This window comes from Halyomorpha halys, unplaced genomic scaffold (genome assembly GCF_000696795.3).
Source record: "Halyomorpha halys isolate HHAL.00 unplaced genomic scaffold, Hhal_1.1 Scaffold677.1, whole genome shotgun sequence".
Taxonomy (NCBI): Eukaryota; Metazoa; Arthropoda; class Insecta; order Hemiptera; family Pentatomidae; genus Halyomorpha; species Halyomorpha halys.
Genome location: NW_027104651.1, coordinates 156,131 through 173,741, shown reverse-complemented (window position 1 = coordinate 173,741; position 17,611 = coordinate 156,131). Strand labels below are relative to the sequence as shown.

The following is a 17,611-nucleotide window of genomic DNA, read 5'->3' as shown; positions in this document are numbered from 1 at the left end:
TTATTTATTTGCTTAATTTTTAGGTGCCGTATACAACTTCAGGGTTAGAGGCACCGTTATATTTCTTGGTACAGGTTGTTCTCCTTTAGAACCTTAAAAAAATTCTTCCTATTTTCTGGCAGTAAGGCTTGGCGTTGTCCCCGGAGGCCGAAAGATTCCAGACGCGAACAGTGTTCCAGGATATGCTCCATCGTCAGGGTAGATTTATAACTGTAACATGTCGGTGAAGGATTTCTTTCAAGAAGGTGCTTGTGTGTTAATCTTGTATGTCTGATCCTGAGTCGGGTAATGATGCATTGTATGCATTGCATTGGAGATTTTCGATGATTGGTGGTAGAGGTTGAGTACACCAAGTGTTCATTTTATTTGTTGCAGGTACCTTGGACCAAAAACAGCACCATGCTTCCTTGCATTGGGTCAGAACTGATTTATGGTAATCATACAGCGCCAAGTTACAATCAGGCACTGGAAAAAGGGTGCATGCTTCTTTGGCAGCTGTGTCAGCCAGTTCGTTTCCCGTTATGACGTCAGCCTGCATGACTGGGGATCCCCAGGAAATTTAGTTTTTTTAATGTAATTTCTTATCCTTCTTGTTATGATGGGAAAAACAATGGGGTTGTGTGAAATTTGAAAATTTTGAATACCCTTGAGGCTCGAGTAAGAACCACTACAGATCACAATGTAGGAGTTGTTTACTTCATGTGCTGGCGTTAATGACAAATAGATTGCATATAACTCGTAGGAAACTCTGAGAATGTGGGGGGAAGGCTATAGCGAACGGTCTCCGCAGCTAGAACTACTGAACAACGAACATGATTAAAGTATTTTGACCCATCAGTATAGATACATGTACAGTCCTTGTAGCTAGAGAGAAGACTTAAAAAACATTGCTTGAGTACTTCAGGAGGGTTGGATGATTTCTCGATGGATTCTAAGGTGAAATCAAAATTGGCTATTTTGTTTATCCACGGAGGCAATACGCAACGTCCTTAATTAATATCAACACCGAGTTCCTCCATGAAGCTCCTAGTTGTGCTTGCTATAGTAGCGCGAGCTCGTAAATAGTGGACTCTTGCATTGACATCCCTTCTCCGAAGGTCTCAGAACGTTTCATTAAGGGATTTCTTCCTTTTCCCTTCATTTTCCTGGTCAAGGTCATTGCTTTCATATCTCATTGTGAAATCCAGAAAGAATGCTGACTTCCCTGTCTAAGAGAAAGCGACAATATCAGCACATCGTGTGGACCCATCCGTATCTATACAGTAACCTCGTCGATACAGCCAAAATATCTTTCCTTAAGGAGCTTTAATTCATTCTTCAGCCTGAAGTGACGGCGTCTTACGAGGAGGAAGTTGTAGGGGGCATTACCACGGCAAAGATGCTGGGTTTTCAGGCTCTCTGTTGCATTTTTTCTAATCTATCCGCTGACAACTGGGACTCCACCCATAAATGATACTTAATTTCAGAGAATTGGACAATTTAGAACCCGTAATAATTTGTTTTTCATTATAATTTTTTGGGGGTTATCTTTGAAATGGCGTACAGCAATTCCCTGCCAACTGCAATGTGCCTATTCCTCAAACGAATAATCACGTAGCGACTGCCGTAGAGCTCTCACGCTCATAGTATATTTGTGAATATTTGGATTATGACAGAATATATTAATATAACTCAATAAATAAAGTATTATTTCTAAAAATAACCAACGATTCAGTCTCCATTTGCAAACGCAAGGAAGTTTCTACCACGTCATTCACAGAATAAATTTGAATAAAACCACTATTTTGAAATGGGAGGGCTCTTGAGCGATTGATTAATATCAATTATTAGTTAATTGGCAAATTAACAAATAAAGGTTATATATAATCCTAAGCATTTAGGAAATACTTTGTGCTTACGGTTGAATTATAAATATATTACTGGAATTTATCAATATATTCTGAATACTTAAACACTGAAATGAAAACCTCTATTTTCAGGATCAAATTTGTATACGACTTAGGTAAGTGTGAAGCTCAGGAGATTATTACGTACTTCATAATTATTAAATCTTATTCATTTTGAAATATATTTAACTTGTTCGATAGTGAAATTACTTTGTATTAGTCCTTAAATAATTTTATGAAAAAGATTCATAATTTTGTCAAAAAAGTATGTTCTGTTGTGAGAATAATTTACACAAAAATTACTACTTACATTAATGTACATTATTTAATAAATCTGGCTGTTTTTATTGTAAAATATTGAACTGAAAACACTCTACTAAAATAACTGAGCAGGTGTTCGGAAAGCAGACAGCTGCTCTCCCATCCGTGGGAACCGGCCGTTGTGGAGGGGAGCCGAAGTATTATATTCTCCAACTATCTGGCCCCGAGTCCAGTCTAGCTTCAGTTGGGAAGTGTAGTTAGTCTCTTGTAGTTGTAGAGTTTTATTTAGTTAAGCATGTACTGTATTTTGGATGTGCACTGCCTGTCTTGTATCATGTTGATAATATATTGTGTTCTTAGTGTAAAAATAATTTTGAATCTACTCGATAATCCATATTTCTTTGAACGATATCGGCTGAAAAATGGCTAAGCTATTGCTGGGTTTTTCGATTTTATTAATGTTTTTCTCTTTATTCCAATTTTTGGGTAAATGTTAGGATATTAGTGACCAATTGTGAATTAAAAGTGCGTTTACATGTTTGTAAAATTATGGCAAGTTCCCAAATGCGCAAACGGAATGTGACCGATCCATTCTGATGTAGGTATTGTGCAAAAAGTAAACACAACTTGAGGATCACATCTTCTCGTTTGTGCTAAGTTGTTAGTTTTTTTTTAACAGTAAACAGATAATATTATTTCAAAATTTTTCGAGACCAGGTAATATTTATCAATAAATTAATTTAATATCCAAAACAGTCTCAACACTATTTATTTATTTGTCCTACGTTTCGGCCCTTCCAGCCATCCTCAGGGACATCTTCAACATAAATTTCCTCTCACATTAATTATTTTCTACTTGCAGGCTATTTTGCCCAGGTCAATTTCTTTATTTAAGTTAAACCTCTCTATTTAAATTTTAAAAACCATTCATTTATTTATTCTATAATATTGTCCACACTATAAAAACCCACACCATATTAATAAGAATATGGTGTGGGTTTTTATAGTGTGGACAATATTATAGAATAAATAAATGAATGGTTTTTAAAATTTAAATAGAGAGGTTTTTGACTTAAATAAAGAAATTGACCTGGGCAAAATAGCCTGCAAGTAGAAAATAATTAATGTGAGAGGAAATTTATGTTGAAGATGTCCCTGAGGATGGCTGGAAGGGCCGAAACGTAGGACAAATAAATAAATAGTGTTGAGACTGTTTTGGATATTAAATTAATTTATGAGTAAACAGATAGTTATATTTTCCAAATTTAAGAATTTTTTCAACCTTCCGAATCAACAATTAACCTCTAGTTTAAGATTGTAAATTATAAAATTCTATCAACGGGGTACAAATAAATTATTTAACATCTTGTCAATTAACTATTTTTCATTTAACATAGTCGTTGTTTACCTCTGTGGAACACATAAGCTAGTGAATATCGGGGTTTATTATTCATGTTTACCCAACGATTGTAGATGTTTAGGGCTTGCAGCAAGTGGAAAATGAAAAGTGGCGTACATTAATGATTTAATTAAGCAATAAGAGTCCACCCATACATTTTTTTTTTTTTTTTGGGGGGATTTATTGGGCATACAAATATTTTTTTCATTACGCAACTAAAACACAAGGCTGGTATAGATCACTAATAGTGATGTAGATGAACGCTATGCCTTGGTTTTATTATGCAAAATGAGAATTCTTGATAGAAATATTGATATACCTTTTAAAACATAATGTCACCAGACTGTCTGGTTCCTTAATACATATGTGCTTTCATTTTCTCGTGCTGGTCAATATATTTTAGTATTAACTTAGTTATTGAGTTTTAATATCGAATACAATTATATTAGATTTAATAAATCGCTTTACAGCATATAAAATTTCTTTCTGACCTAAGTGCTTAAATGAACGAAGGGTTTTACGCGCTGGAACAGAAAATATGGGAGTTCGGTCAGATGTTTTTTCTTATTCCTGAAATGTTTTAAGGAACGTCAGTTATAACTATTTTTAAAGGGCACTTCATGTATAATATTTCTATAGCCCTGTACAAAATAAATCAATGCTTTCAAACAATCTGTATCAAAAACGAGTTAAGAATATTATTAAATTTTAAAATAAATAAGATTTGCTTTCAAATAAGAAAATAATTATTAATGGTATTAGAAATATTTGCTCTGCGCAAATACCAAATTATCTACTCAATCTTTCTCCTAATGTGCGTAAAAAATATTTCTGTTTATTTTCAGATTTACGATCGTTTTAGTGCTTAACACTACTAGAGTTAGTATAAAGAAGATTTACACAAAATAATAATAATTAAGTTAGAAAATCCGAAATGACACCTGTCCAAACCCTTTGTGATTAGTCTTGACGCAATCCTCCCACATACGCTTCGATCTATCTATCGGATGTTTACCATTATACGCCCTTATTTACCGCAATCTATCCTGAATTTTTTTTTTCGGATTCAAATATTTTACTTATTACTTTATTTTCAAAAGGCTTTTAAGGCTCTGTTCTTCCCTCTGAATAAAACATATCTAATGAAATAAATATCTAAGTAATTTCGAAATTGAGAAATAACAAGGATTTCCTGCTTTTAAACTAGCTTTTATTTACTCATCAATTTTTTTTTTTTTTTTTTTTTTTTTTTTTTTTTTTTTTTTTTAGTAACAGTAGAACCTACTTACTTAAACTTCTCTACCTGCTCAAATATATTGCCTCCTATGTCACAGTAACTGCTCCCATTTCTACTCCTGACCATGTATTTTGTTTTACCCATATTTATATCCGGACTTAATTTCTTACTAGATTTTGATAACGTAGTTGTATTTAGTTTTATTGTTTCCTCTTCCTCATCCAATAATACCAAACACACCTAAAATTAAACCTTTTTCGGTATGCATCACATTTGGAATAATGTATTCGACTGTTAAATAAAATAGGTGACAGAGAATCGACTTGTTTTAAATCCAACCGAAGCTCGTACATCTCAGAATTATGATTATATCTTATTTTATATATACAAAGTAGATATCTGTAGAAGTATAAGCGTATAATTCATTCCCTTTATTGGGAGTTCTTGATTCTGATTCTTCCATGTATGAAATGTTAGGACGTTTCAGGAACTCAGTTATTCCTTTTAATAGTTGAGTGTTAATTAGTGCTCGTACTAAAGCTTCTTCACCTACAGCAATGAAAGGAATGAAGGTACAATTAAGCTGTGAAAGGCGATATCCTCAGGATTTTTATCCGTTTCAACTAGAGGAAAATTCAAGGGATGCAGGGATTTAGATAGTGTTTGAATCGGAGAATTAGAATAATAAAAGAAAGAGGTTTGATAAAATTAGAGATTTTTTTTATTAACAATAACAAAATATATTAAAATAGTATCAAAACTTCTTTATTTAATCATATTGCGTGTCCAGCGTTTCAGCTAACTCGGTTATCATCAAGGAAAATCTATTAACATTATAGCTTTTATTATAACTTATTATTAACATTATCAAAAACCATTATCAATTATTATTTGCGTATTGATTTAAGTTGCACAGCCTCAACTTTTATTCTTAGAATGTTGCAGGTTATTATCCCTACAATAGGAAAATATATCTCTACTTTATTTTTAAAAAAATCAATTTTTATTCAATTAAATTTCACTACGCAGCCCATTATTTTTGTAGCCGAATGGAAGCAAAATTTAAATTAATGACTATAAATCCATTCGGATTTTTAATTAAATAAAATTGTATTCATTTTAAATAAACTTTTAATTCATTCAAAATTTATATTTCATTTTAGTCCGATAAATTTCAACCAACTACTGTCTAACGTAGCCCGATGAAGATTGTTGAGTAAATTATTTTTGAAACAATTGAAACATTTAAAATCATTTTAAATTGTGATTAGAAAAATTTTAGCTAAGGGGGATAGTAGTATTTTTCCTAAATACCTTTTCATGATAAATATAAAATAAAATCACTACCCCTTATAAGGGTCAAAGGAATTAATATTTTTAAAGAAACTAAATTCAAAATAATAAAAAAGCAAAATCATATTTATAGCTAAGTTGAGTTCCAACCTTTTCAAATTTTTTATTGTTTTTTTATTAGCGGTTTTGTTACTATAATATCTCAAAGTAAAGGAATTTCTTGTAAAACAGCTAAATCACCACATAAATTTCATTATTTTCTAAAGCTTGCAAAATAATTGATTATATTTTGATCATTTTATGATCGTAACATTTTTACCGAGCTGTAGTAGCAAAACTTAATAAATAAATGAATAACAATGTTTAAAATTAACTTTGTGGGAACTGGATTGTGAGATATAGTTACTATTCCTTATCAATGTATTACTTATTTAAAAATTGAGTACTAACATTAATATGAAACTTACTATTAAAATTACATAAGTGTTTTGACCTCTTACTGTGCACAGGCAAAATATAAATCACTTTCATTTATTATTTTAAAAATAACCATCAAAATAACATGACGATTTATTATTTTGCGGAAATTCTAATTGTCTGATTGATTTTAGCTTGTTTATATTATTTATAAACAAGAAATAATTTTTGCAAGAAATAAATTTATATATTTCTTATATATTTGGATGAGATACTTATTTTATATACAATTATAAATCAAACTCTTCTAAATTAAAAAGTATTTTTTTTTCATTATTATCTAACCATAGGAACTTTGTCGAAAATATATTTGTTATCCTATGTCAAATTATAAATATTAATATATTTATATTCTACTTTCTGAAGGTTAGATGTATTAATCTTTTTTCTCATCTTTATCTGTTAATTCAAAGTTGTCTAATAATAGTAACATGGTTTTAATATGTTTAAAAAATATAAAAAAAAACAACTAAATTATTTTAATTAATAAATATTTTTCTGTTAAACCCTTAAACCGAGTGTAAGCTAAAATAACTACTTATTTTTCATAATTAAATTTTTAATTAATTTGAGGAGAATACTTTCTAAATTAAAATGTATTATTCAATTAAAAAATTGAGCTTTGATGAAATAGATATTCATAAGACTCAAGTAAAAATGTATATAAATAAAATATTAATAGAAAAATGTTTTTAGATAAAGTAAATATTAAACAGTTTAAATTTATACCATTGCTAACCATTAAGGAAACAAGCCTTAATTTTAAGACTTAAACCGATTATGAATAGTTTTATCATGATTCAATGACATGCTGATCTCCATATACTATGAAGTTTTAATGTGCTTAATCTTAAATATATAAAACATAACAATTAAATAATTAATACAAGTTTTTTTGATAAGAAGAAAACAATATTTTTAGCTATATTTATTACTGTAAAAACTCTGAAATTTGTCTCTTTTCCTTTTTGTATTTTTTATCGGCGATATACCTCTCAATTTTATGAAATATGAATATTATGATAACATAATTTATATTTATAATTCACCAATCTTTGACTATCTTGAGTATTTAAAACATAAGAATAAAATAAATTAACAAGTCTAAGAAAAAAAAGGTTAGTAGCTTTATTAATCAATGTTTAAATTCGAAATTTATCTCTATTTTTGTATTCTTTGAAGGATTCAAAGTCCTACTATCCATGTATTATAAAATTTTAATGTACATAAGTTTCAGCTGTTCTAAGTAAATATATATTTTATATATAAAATATAAGAATTATGGTTAATAATAATGGTTTTTATAATATTTGTTTTATAATTTAGAAATTCCTATTATGTTGAGGTAGATTTGTATTTAAGTTCACCATACGCTTTATTTGTCTTTCAAGATCCCTGGTTAAACACACGTAGAGTTGGGTTTAAGCGGTCCCAACTTCTTCGCTTAGAAAGTTCTAATTGGCCCTAATTCGTTGAGCCAAGTGCTGCATCAATCTCAGTCCGCACCTGACCTGTTACTCCAGCCATCTTCTTTTCCTTTTCCACTTAGTTTCTCCATAGGCCTCTTGCAGTTGTTATTTATTAAACGTATGTTCTTCGAAAGGTTGTAAGTGGACTTTATCGTATACATGATCGTAATATATATGTAACTAAAGGTAATGTAAACGATAGCTTATTAACAATATACCCCTAAACCGGTGGTTAGCATACTTTTTACTGACCGTTCTTAGTTTATCTCCGAGTTATTAAATTAAAAAAATTAAAACATAATAAGAAAGAGATTGCGGAGGATTTTTTCACATTAGTTTACAAATTCGCCTCTCTCACTTAACATAAACAAAAAAAAAAATTTTTTTACTGAGTGAAACTAATAGGTAAATTCTACAAAAGATATGTCAGACCCAATTCTTTTATACAATTATGCAAAATTGAATTTTTTCACGAAATTATAATTATAAGCCAATTTATTTAATAAACAGAATATAATTTTTTTATTTCATAGAGATGGAAGTGGGCTCTACTTTCACAATTTAATACAAAATGAAGTAATGATAAATGCCAGTCAAGATTATTTTGCGAATAATTTAAATAATGATTTAACGTGATAACTACTCCAATAAAATTCGAAAATATTTGTAAGCCTTCAAGGGAACTCACAGATAGCATCCTTGGCCTAATCCTCGCAGTCGCTAGTCAACTTGTTTAAAAATAAAAATTTTCAATAGACTGGTCAAAATGCTCTGTTTTTTTAAATTCACTTTGGCTCTTAAAAACTATGATATGGATTCTTCGAATTCTTTGATTTGATCCAATTTATTCCTTGTTTGAAGAAACCTTATTTAGTAGATACTCTATTTGTTGAGTAATGACGTCAATACATACATAAATTAGTAATTTATTTTTATATTGTCTTATTATAATACATTATTTAATACCAATTTCCCATTTTTGTTTCTTTTCTCTGCTTAATTTTTCCAATGAATAATTCTAATACTTAAGGACTTAATAGCTAATCGAGCTCGGCGAGGGTCTCAGAGCGCTTAGTAACAAATGGTTTAATTATAAGGTGCCAAAATAGATTAAAACTTAACTCTCGAGCTGGAATCGCAAAAGTGTAATCTATAAATTTTTATAATATAAAAAATATAATTGAAGTCTGTAAACAGTATATAATAAAGTGAAACAAAATTATTTCGGTTGGTATTTTCTTTTTTAAGCTCAAAAAGATAATTGTAGACAAAAAGAACTATTTATTATTCTTATTTGAGTTTCAATTCTATTGGTTGAATGTTACCTGTATTATTATTTTCTTTATGTTACACTAATTTAATGGTCTTGAAAGGGATTAAAAGAGATACCTTGATTTGTTATCTAGTAAAATATTATATTTAACATTGATATATTATAACATAATTCAAATAAAATATCAATTTCATAACTCGGAATGTTTTCAAGCAATATTACTTAAGTTCTTTTAAACTCAATTATTCACTTCTAGAAGCGGTTATTTCTTATAATAAAAATGTGACTTTACTATTAATTTAAATTAATTCTCGCTTTATAATAAATAATGAAAATAATATCATTTAATAATAAACTGTAAAATAAGACGAAGGCTCCGGGAAGAAGCCTTGTTAGTGATTTAATTGGAAGGAGTTTCATTCCTGAAAGAAATATCACTGAATTAAAATTTACTTTAATTAAGGAAATATCAAAGAACTTTATCATCTATAAATAACTGGAAAAGTGAAGTTAACATTGACATTAAATAAATACGATTTTTTTTGGTTATTATAGAAAAGTTCTAAACCAAACCTTTCTCAAATTGTAGTTAATATCTAATATTGAGATGGGATGAACTTTATTTTATTTTTTATTTATATGGTTTTTGCATTTAGAGAACAAGCTTGTACAAATAGAGCCTATCTTCAAATATAACAAACATTATTAATTTTTTCTCCACAAAAGTATTATTATTATTACAATTTTAAAAAAAATTAAATTTGAACTATTAGAAATAATAACAACATAAATCCCCCACAAATCGGTGATAATAATATAAAATGTCAAAAAAAAAAACATTAAATAATTAGAATTAAAAATAAAATGATTGAATTAATAAGTATTATTAATATTCCTTAAATGAAACTATTAAATTAACTAAATATAAAATCTACGTAATTTTATAAAAAACAAATAGTACTCATACATTATTATAGGAAGATTTTTTGGTCAAATTAACCAATCAAACAACTGTAATTCGAAACCCTAGAAATTATTTTTAAAAAAACATTAAGTCTCGGAAGATTCTGAAAATAATTTGAATATATAATTTAATGAATATTAAATATATAAAACATATTATATATTATACAATTAGTCAAACTATAGATATAATTTATAATTAATTCTCGCTTTAATGACAACAAATTAACAATAATCAAGTATTAGAGACGTGTTTATAATCAAGTTATAATAAGCGAGAGCTCTAGAAAGAAAATATATATACATATTAATTTTCTATAATTTATTTTTCAAAATATAAACTAATATACAAACGTGCATGTCTGTCAATTTTTATTCATTATTATGCTATTAATAAGCCATTCTTTACTCATTTTTATATATTTTTAAATATATCAATGAAAGTGTTTCACCCAAAATAAGTTTTACTGTATCAGTATTTCATAAATGCTATAAATATGTTAAAAATTGTATGGTGATGAATAATATATAATAATAAATATGTAATGCATGAATAATGAGTCAGTAATTATTAATAACAGGCTTGTGTAAAATTTTCTATTTTCGTTTTAGAAAATAATTATACAAAATTGAGGAAATTTCTTGCATCTACTTAACTATTATCTTTAAATTAGTAACTTGTTTGTACAGATATAGTTGTCTGCTGTAGTCCTAACGATGCTTGGTTTGACAGACCTGAGAAGATCTTACAAAAATAATTGAAATTAATGTTTGCATTTTATTTTTTATTTTTGCGAAATTATTAATGTACTATTTTATTCATTTTTTTGTCTTTAATATAGTAAATAAATATATTACCTATATACGGTTTTTTAAAACAACGAACTCAATTCTTTAAAGTTTGGAAGAATAATCAGATCGATGTTAATGAAAAAAATTTCAATCTCTAACAAAAAGTATGTTAGATATATTGTTGATTTTTTTTTTTTTTTTTTTTAAGTTGGAGGAAATTTGAATGAGTACTTACGATAAGTCTCCGGCCTGGACTTGTGAAGTCTTGAAGCGAGAGCCACGAAGTAGTCCCTGTTCTCGACAAGAACCGTATCATTGAGGTCTATTTGGGTGTTGAGTCCAGTCATCAACTCGTTCAAGTACTCAGACCAGTCAAGCTGAAAAATGACGAAGAGTAGAAAATTTTATTTGGTCATTTATTGAAATTTCGAATTGTACAAAAATATAATTTGAAATAATGTAAAATATTCAGATGTATAGTTACGGGAGTACGAAACAAAATTTTGTTTTTATTCTGATCTGGACCGAAAATCCTAACCTAGCCTAATTGAAAAAAATAAATAAAACAAAAAATAAACACCGTAAAATGACTCGCAGTTATTGTTAACGGACCCCTCAAAAACTAGACGGACCTAACAAAAATATTTGTTACATGAAATTGTAAATCAATTTCGTGTAACAAATATTTAGTTTAAAATATAGGATATAATGATATATTATTGCTGTATCGTTTTATCTTGTTTACCCTTTCGAAAAATAACTATAAATTGGATAGTGAGCGTGATACCAGATACCATCAGGTCCATTTTTTCGTAATGATAATCATAATAACGAAATCGTTTTAACAAAAACACAATTTTATTATTATTAATAAAACCAAATTAATAAAACCAGCACCGTAATTAAGTAACTACTTAATTAATCTAATGAGATTGTCAAGCATTAGGGAATTCTGTCGTAATGAGTAGGAATCTAAGATTTTGTGGTTCTGGTACTAATTGATCTCTGAGGAAAGGATTGGATTACATTACTTTACAGGTCTCATGTAAGGCGTAATAAATATATAATATAAAATATTCATATAGTTTATGAACAATAATATTGATATTTAATAATCATTAATTCTTCTATGGTAATATTGTGAGTGAGATAGATAATATTAATAATTATGATATATATAATAATAATATGGTTACAAGTTTTATGAATAACAATATATTAGTAATAGTTTGAAAAATGTAAGAAATGATAATGGTTATAAATAATGATAAAAATAATAATATTGATTAATAATAAAACTAATTGTTGTTAATAACAATAATAATGGTTGTAAAGTTGTAAATAATAAATATTAGGATGATGAAAATAGAAATATAATAATAGCTATTAATAATTATGATAGTAGATGATGAGCACAATATTTATTAAGTTTATGTATAATAATATTGATATTTAATACTCATTAATTCTTCAAAAGTAATAGGAAACTAATATTGATAGTTATGATGAATATAAAAATAATTATAGTTTTTACAATACAATACAACTATTAAAGTTAAAAAGTTGGAAACGAGAATAGATATTAATAATAACGATTGTTATAACTATTGTTTTCATAACCTATATAAATAATAAATGACTTCAACAATAATAGTATGTAAGTTATTTAATTAATTTTATGACATTTTGTTTCTATTCAAGTTTTTTAACTTTCATATATCTATCGGATATTCACATATCTATGTATGGAGTTTATAGTAAGGGAAAGTATTGCAGTGGTGAAAATTTCTAATTCGAGTTTTCAATGGCGATACAAGTTCTGCGATCCTCTAAGTCCAAATAACCAAATCTCGCAAAATAGTTTGTCAGACTAGCCCAAAAACCAAAGTGTTACGGAGTACTGAAATTACATACTTAAGGCGAGTATATTCCTCGAATGTGGCAGCAACATTTAAAAAAAAAAACGACTCACCATTGAAAAAAAGTGCCACATTATAGATTTGTTAAACCCTAAAATTCGAATTTATATAGTAAAAGAAAAAAAAAATTGTTTATTATTTTCGCCTTTTCAGGTTTCTTTTTTCGAAAATCATAAAAAATATTGATAACTTCAACACAAGCTCACTAATCTACATAAAAGCTGATGCTACATAACTGTATGCTCAGACATAACACACTAGTGTTAGTCAAGGTTGTATGATACGCGTACTACACGAAATATTTTTTTTTAGGATTGATTGTCCTTACTACTGAACCGCTATTATAGAACTATTTTATATAATTGATATTTATGAATTATCGTATTTAAGTTCTGATATACGGTCTAAACTTCTAACACATTACAAAAGACTGATCTACATGACAGTAATAAGGCCAATCTGGACATATGGAGTTGAGCTTTGGGGCTCCATTAAACCTTCCAATTCCTCTCGTATCCAATCCTTACAATCCAAAATCCTTCGTAAAATCCTCAATGGTCCTTACTTTGTCACAAATAAAATCATACATAAAGACGTTAATGTTCCCCATGTAACCGATCTAGCCCGAACCAGATATCACTCCTTGCATTATAAACTCTCTAACCACTCAAACCCCCTAGTTTCTAAAAAAACATCCTCTTCCATTCCTGACAATCCTCCGAGGCGCCTGAATAATAAAGATGTAAACTACTATACTTATTTGCTCATCTATATAATATATTTATAGACTTCCCAATAAATTTGAAGAAGCCAGGCTTTTAAGTACTAGGAGATAATTAAATTTAAAGTTCACGGCAGACTTATGCCATCATCGAAGACACCGCCTTCAGCGGACCCGGCAGCCTATCTTATAATGACACACTGGCAATCCAAGATGTAACACACCTGTATATATACACTTATTTCTATGTATATAATTAATTTATTGTTCTTATTTTTTCTAGGAGGTCAGAAAAAAAAAAAAAAAAAAAAAAAAATTTAAAACTGAATTACTTGAAGCGCTATTTTCATCCAAGAGAATATATATTTTTTAAGTTTAAAAGGCTTGTAAAGTAGGTTCAGAAAACAAAAATACTGCTGCGAAATTTTTTTTTTATTATAAGTTACTTTTATTTTAAGTTAAGTATTTTTTAAAAATTATAATAGCCAATAAGAAAGAAAATAATCTTTTTGCAGATTTTCTTTAGAAGTTTACATTCAAAACTTCACATGACATTACAAAGAAATTTCTAGTCTCTTAAGCCAATAGAACTAAAACGCTTTAAGGTATCAGATTACCTAACCCTCCATACTTCATTGTTTATTCATTATATACATAGACACCACATGTAGTCTAAGGTAAATGCGTTTATGGTAATCAAGAGTCTGAAATTCAATTTATCTTTAAGGTGTATAGTTCAAAAGGAAATTGAGGTACATTTAAAAGGTGTATAGCAAGCTTAATCCTTGTTCCTTTATAAAATTAAATTTTGTTTGTGAATCCATAATGAATTTGCACGGTGAGACAAGGTCACTAGTGTAGACAAAACTTTCTTGTAGTAATTTTTTTTTTTAGTTTATAATTTTATTTATAACTAAATACTTTCCTAAAACATTGAGGACACTTTTTACAAACAGTTTACTAAACGATTTGTGGAAAAGGGAGCTACAAATATTTTGTGTATTTGTGAAATATTTATAAATTTATTAGAATGGCTATAGTTTAAAAATATAATAACACTATTATTATTATATTTTTATTAAAAACTGAAGCTGTCTCAGAAATCCTTAATGAATTATATTGAAAATTATTCGGGCTTTTCTTTCCCTTTGAAATGAGATGAAACTTTCTCTTTCAATTAATCCTTTCTATTATAAAAGGATTTTAAATAATTTTCAGAAATCTGTGTTAAGTACTCTTTCCAAATACTCTTATTATTATTTAGGATTATTATGATTGCATTATTATTTATGATTATTCCTCATTCACTGAAATAGGACCTTCTCAGACCTAGTTCAAGAGTGAGTCTAAAAAGGTTTAAACTTTGTTATTAATAAATTTCCCTACTCTACTTGCAGTCCGTAGAAAAACTGCGTTCTGCGTTTATTTTAGGATGTTTAAAGAAAAATCCAGATCCCAAATTCCCTTCAGTGGCTCCGCCGGAATCAAACCATTAGTAAAAGTAATCAACGACATCACCATATTTTTTTTATGTTTGTATAATTGCTTCAGTTCCTTTCCCAGATTCTAATATTTCCGAATTTTTTCGGCAACCATCTTATGAGGGTTGTAATCCGATGGTCCTCCTATTTCTATAATATTTGCATATTTTTAGAGATAAGCAAAATATTAAGCTTGTTGTAAGGAATCAAGTGATCAGTTATGACAGCCTGGACTACATTGTGTTACTCAGCCCTTATTCATACTATCATATATTATTATTATGTTGTTATTCATGACATTTCTCCTCACGTTTGTAGTAAGTAATAAGGAGGATTGCAGTATAGAAATATTTACACGAGGTATTAATGGAACATAGATTTCGTGTCCTCCTAGAGGCGAGATATTTATGTCGTCTTCCTTTGTATCTTCGCCTTTACTTCAAACACACTAAGATGGAGGTATGATCTGATGAACATTCTCTCTTTTCTGAATATATTTAGTGCATATGTTTAGGATTTTGTGTCACCTTTTTCAGCAATCTACAATCCAAGAGTGCTATTACAATAGGCAAAGAATCTAAAAAGCAAAAAAAAAAACATAAGAACACTGAGAAGAAAATTAATGAGAATATGTTAAAACAAGAAAATTGGGCTTGTAAACATAGTTGGATGTATCATGACTTGAACATAAATCCACTGGAGTAAACAGGAGAGACCGTTAGTCATTCCTACTGTACTTAAGCAATTGAAAAGGGAGAAAGCAACTCAGAAAATCATTTATTTTAGTTTCAGGAATTGAATCAAGGCTTTGGAACCGGATATACTTGTTTGCGAATTAATTGTTTATGGATACATTCTTCAAATTAATGTACATATGAATTAACGAAGCCCGTTTCTAGTTAAAGAGAATTTCATCATAACAGGAAATATATTTTACTTTTGGAAATATTTTATTGCTTGCGAAAAATGAGAAATTTTATTTAATTTTAAAAATCAATATTTTATATGTAGAATAATACATTAAGAAGTTTACTATCAAAAGTAAATACATCCAAAAAAAATTTTTTTTAATTCATAATCTTAAACTTTCTTGAGACTGGTTAAATGTGTTTAATTAAATAAAATTCTATTTATTCTAGTCTCCAAAGATTTTTATTCTATTTATAAGTCCGTGGTTTTGGTCATGCTCAGGGAAAATCTTAATACAATTTTAGAACTAATTCATTTTAAAAAAAAACAACTTCATGCAGGCTTTTCTGCAGTAGTCAATCCAACAAATTACCCTAATTAGTCAATTTTCACATTAAAATAAAAATTATTTATCACAGTCACCTTCTTTGTTAAAAATGTATCACATCAGTATTTACCAAACCAATAATATCACAAATATTGTTTTAGATTTTTAGCAAAAAAGGTGACCGTAATAAATTATTTTTATTTTTACTTTAATGTGAAAATTGACTAGGGTAATTTGTTGGATTGACCAGGGCAGAATAACCTGCATGAAGTTTTATTTTTTAAATCCTTTAGTTCTAAAATTGCATTAAGATTGTCCCTGAGGATGGCCGAATTAGCCGAAATGTCGGACTTATAAATAGAATAAAAATGTTTTGAGACTAAAATGGATAGAATTTTATTTATTTAGAGATCATTTTTTTTAAGAAACTAAAATTATACACCGACAACGTATTAATTTAATTACGAAATTTAAAATTTTCATTATTTAATGAAAAATATTTCATTTTAACTAATACATGATGGAATGTTTCGATACATTAGGCTAGATTTATTTATTTTATGATAAAACTTTATGATGAGAAGTGAATTTGAGAATTCGTTTATTAAGTCATTTCAAATGGAATATCAAATGCTGTACTGGAGATAGCAGAGAATAAAATTAATGTTGGCTCATTGTTCCATTTTCATTTCAATCTACACTTAGAGGAATATTCTATGTGTTTATTCTTGAAAAGGCTCCTCTCCATACCAGTCTAAAAGTTGACTATATAAAGTAAAGAGTAATTTTAATTTTAGATCGAGCTTTTTTGAAAGTAAAAAAAACTGTTTTATTGAATAACAATAATAAAACCTTCCGCAATTAAGGGCGATGAGTAATAGGTTTCATAGTTTACGTTCATATCATAAATACAGGAAAAAAATGATAACAAATATATTCGCAAAAAAAAAAAAAAAATACAAATATGATATATATAATCGGCACTAGGGTTTGTCGGTTTTTAAAACCCGGTTTTAAAAACCGGTTTTTAGTAGAAAATATTGGTTTTCTATAAAATATCGAATTATTATATCAGGCTTTAAAAACGATTAAGCCTTGTTCGGTTGCAAGTGAGAGGGTATTTTCTATTTCGGGGAATTTTGTGAATAAACTAAGGACACGGCTAAATAGCAAATCGATAGACGTCCTCTGTTTTCTAAAATC

The 17,611-nt window shown here is 28.2% G+C and overlaps 1 protein-coding gene across 1 annotated transcript in view; it reads right to left on the bottom strand.

The window, feature by feature from the left end:
• Nep5 (Neprilysin 5) overlaps positions 1–17,611 on the bottom strand; it is a 270,596-nt gene that overhangs the window by 114,773 nt on the left and 138,212 nt on the right. The window contains exon 7 of the mRNA XM_067046034.1: positions 11,286–11,427. Within this exon, the coding sequence (XP_066902135.1) occupies positions 11,286–11,427 (142 nt within the window). The remainder of the gene's footprint in view (positions 1–11,285; positions 11,428–17,611) is intronic.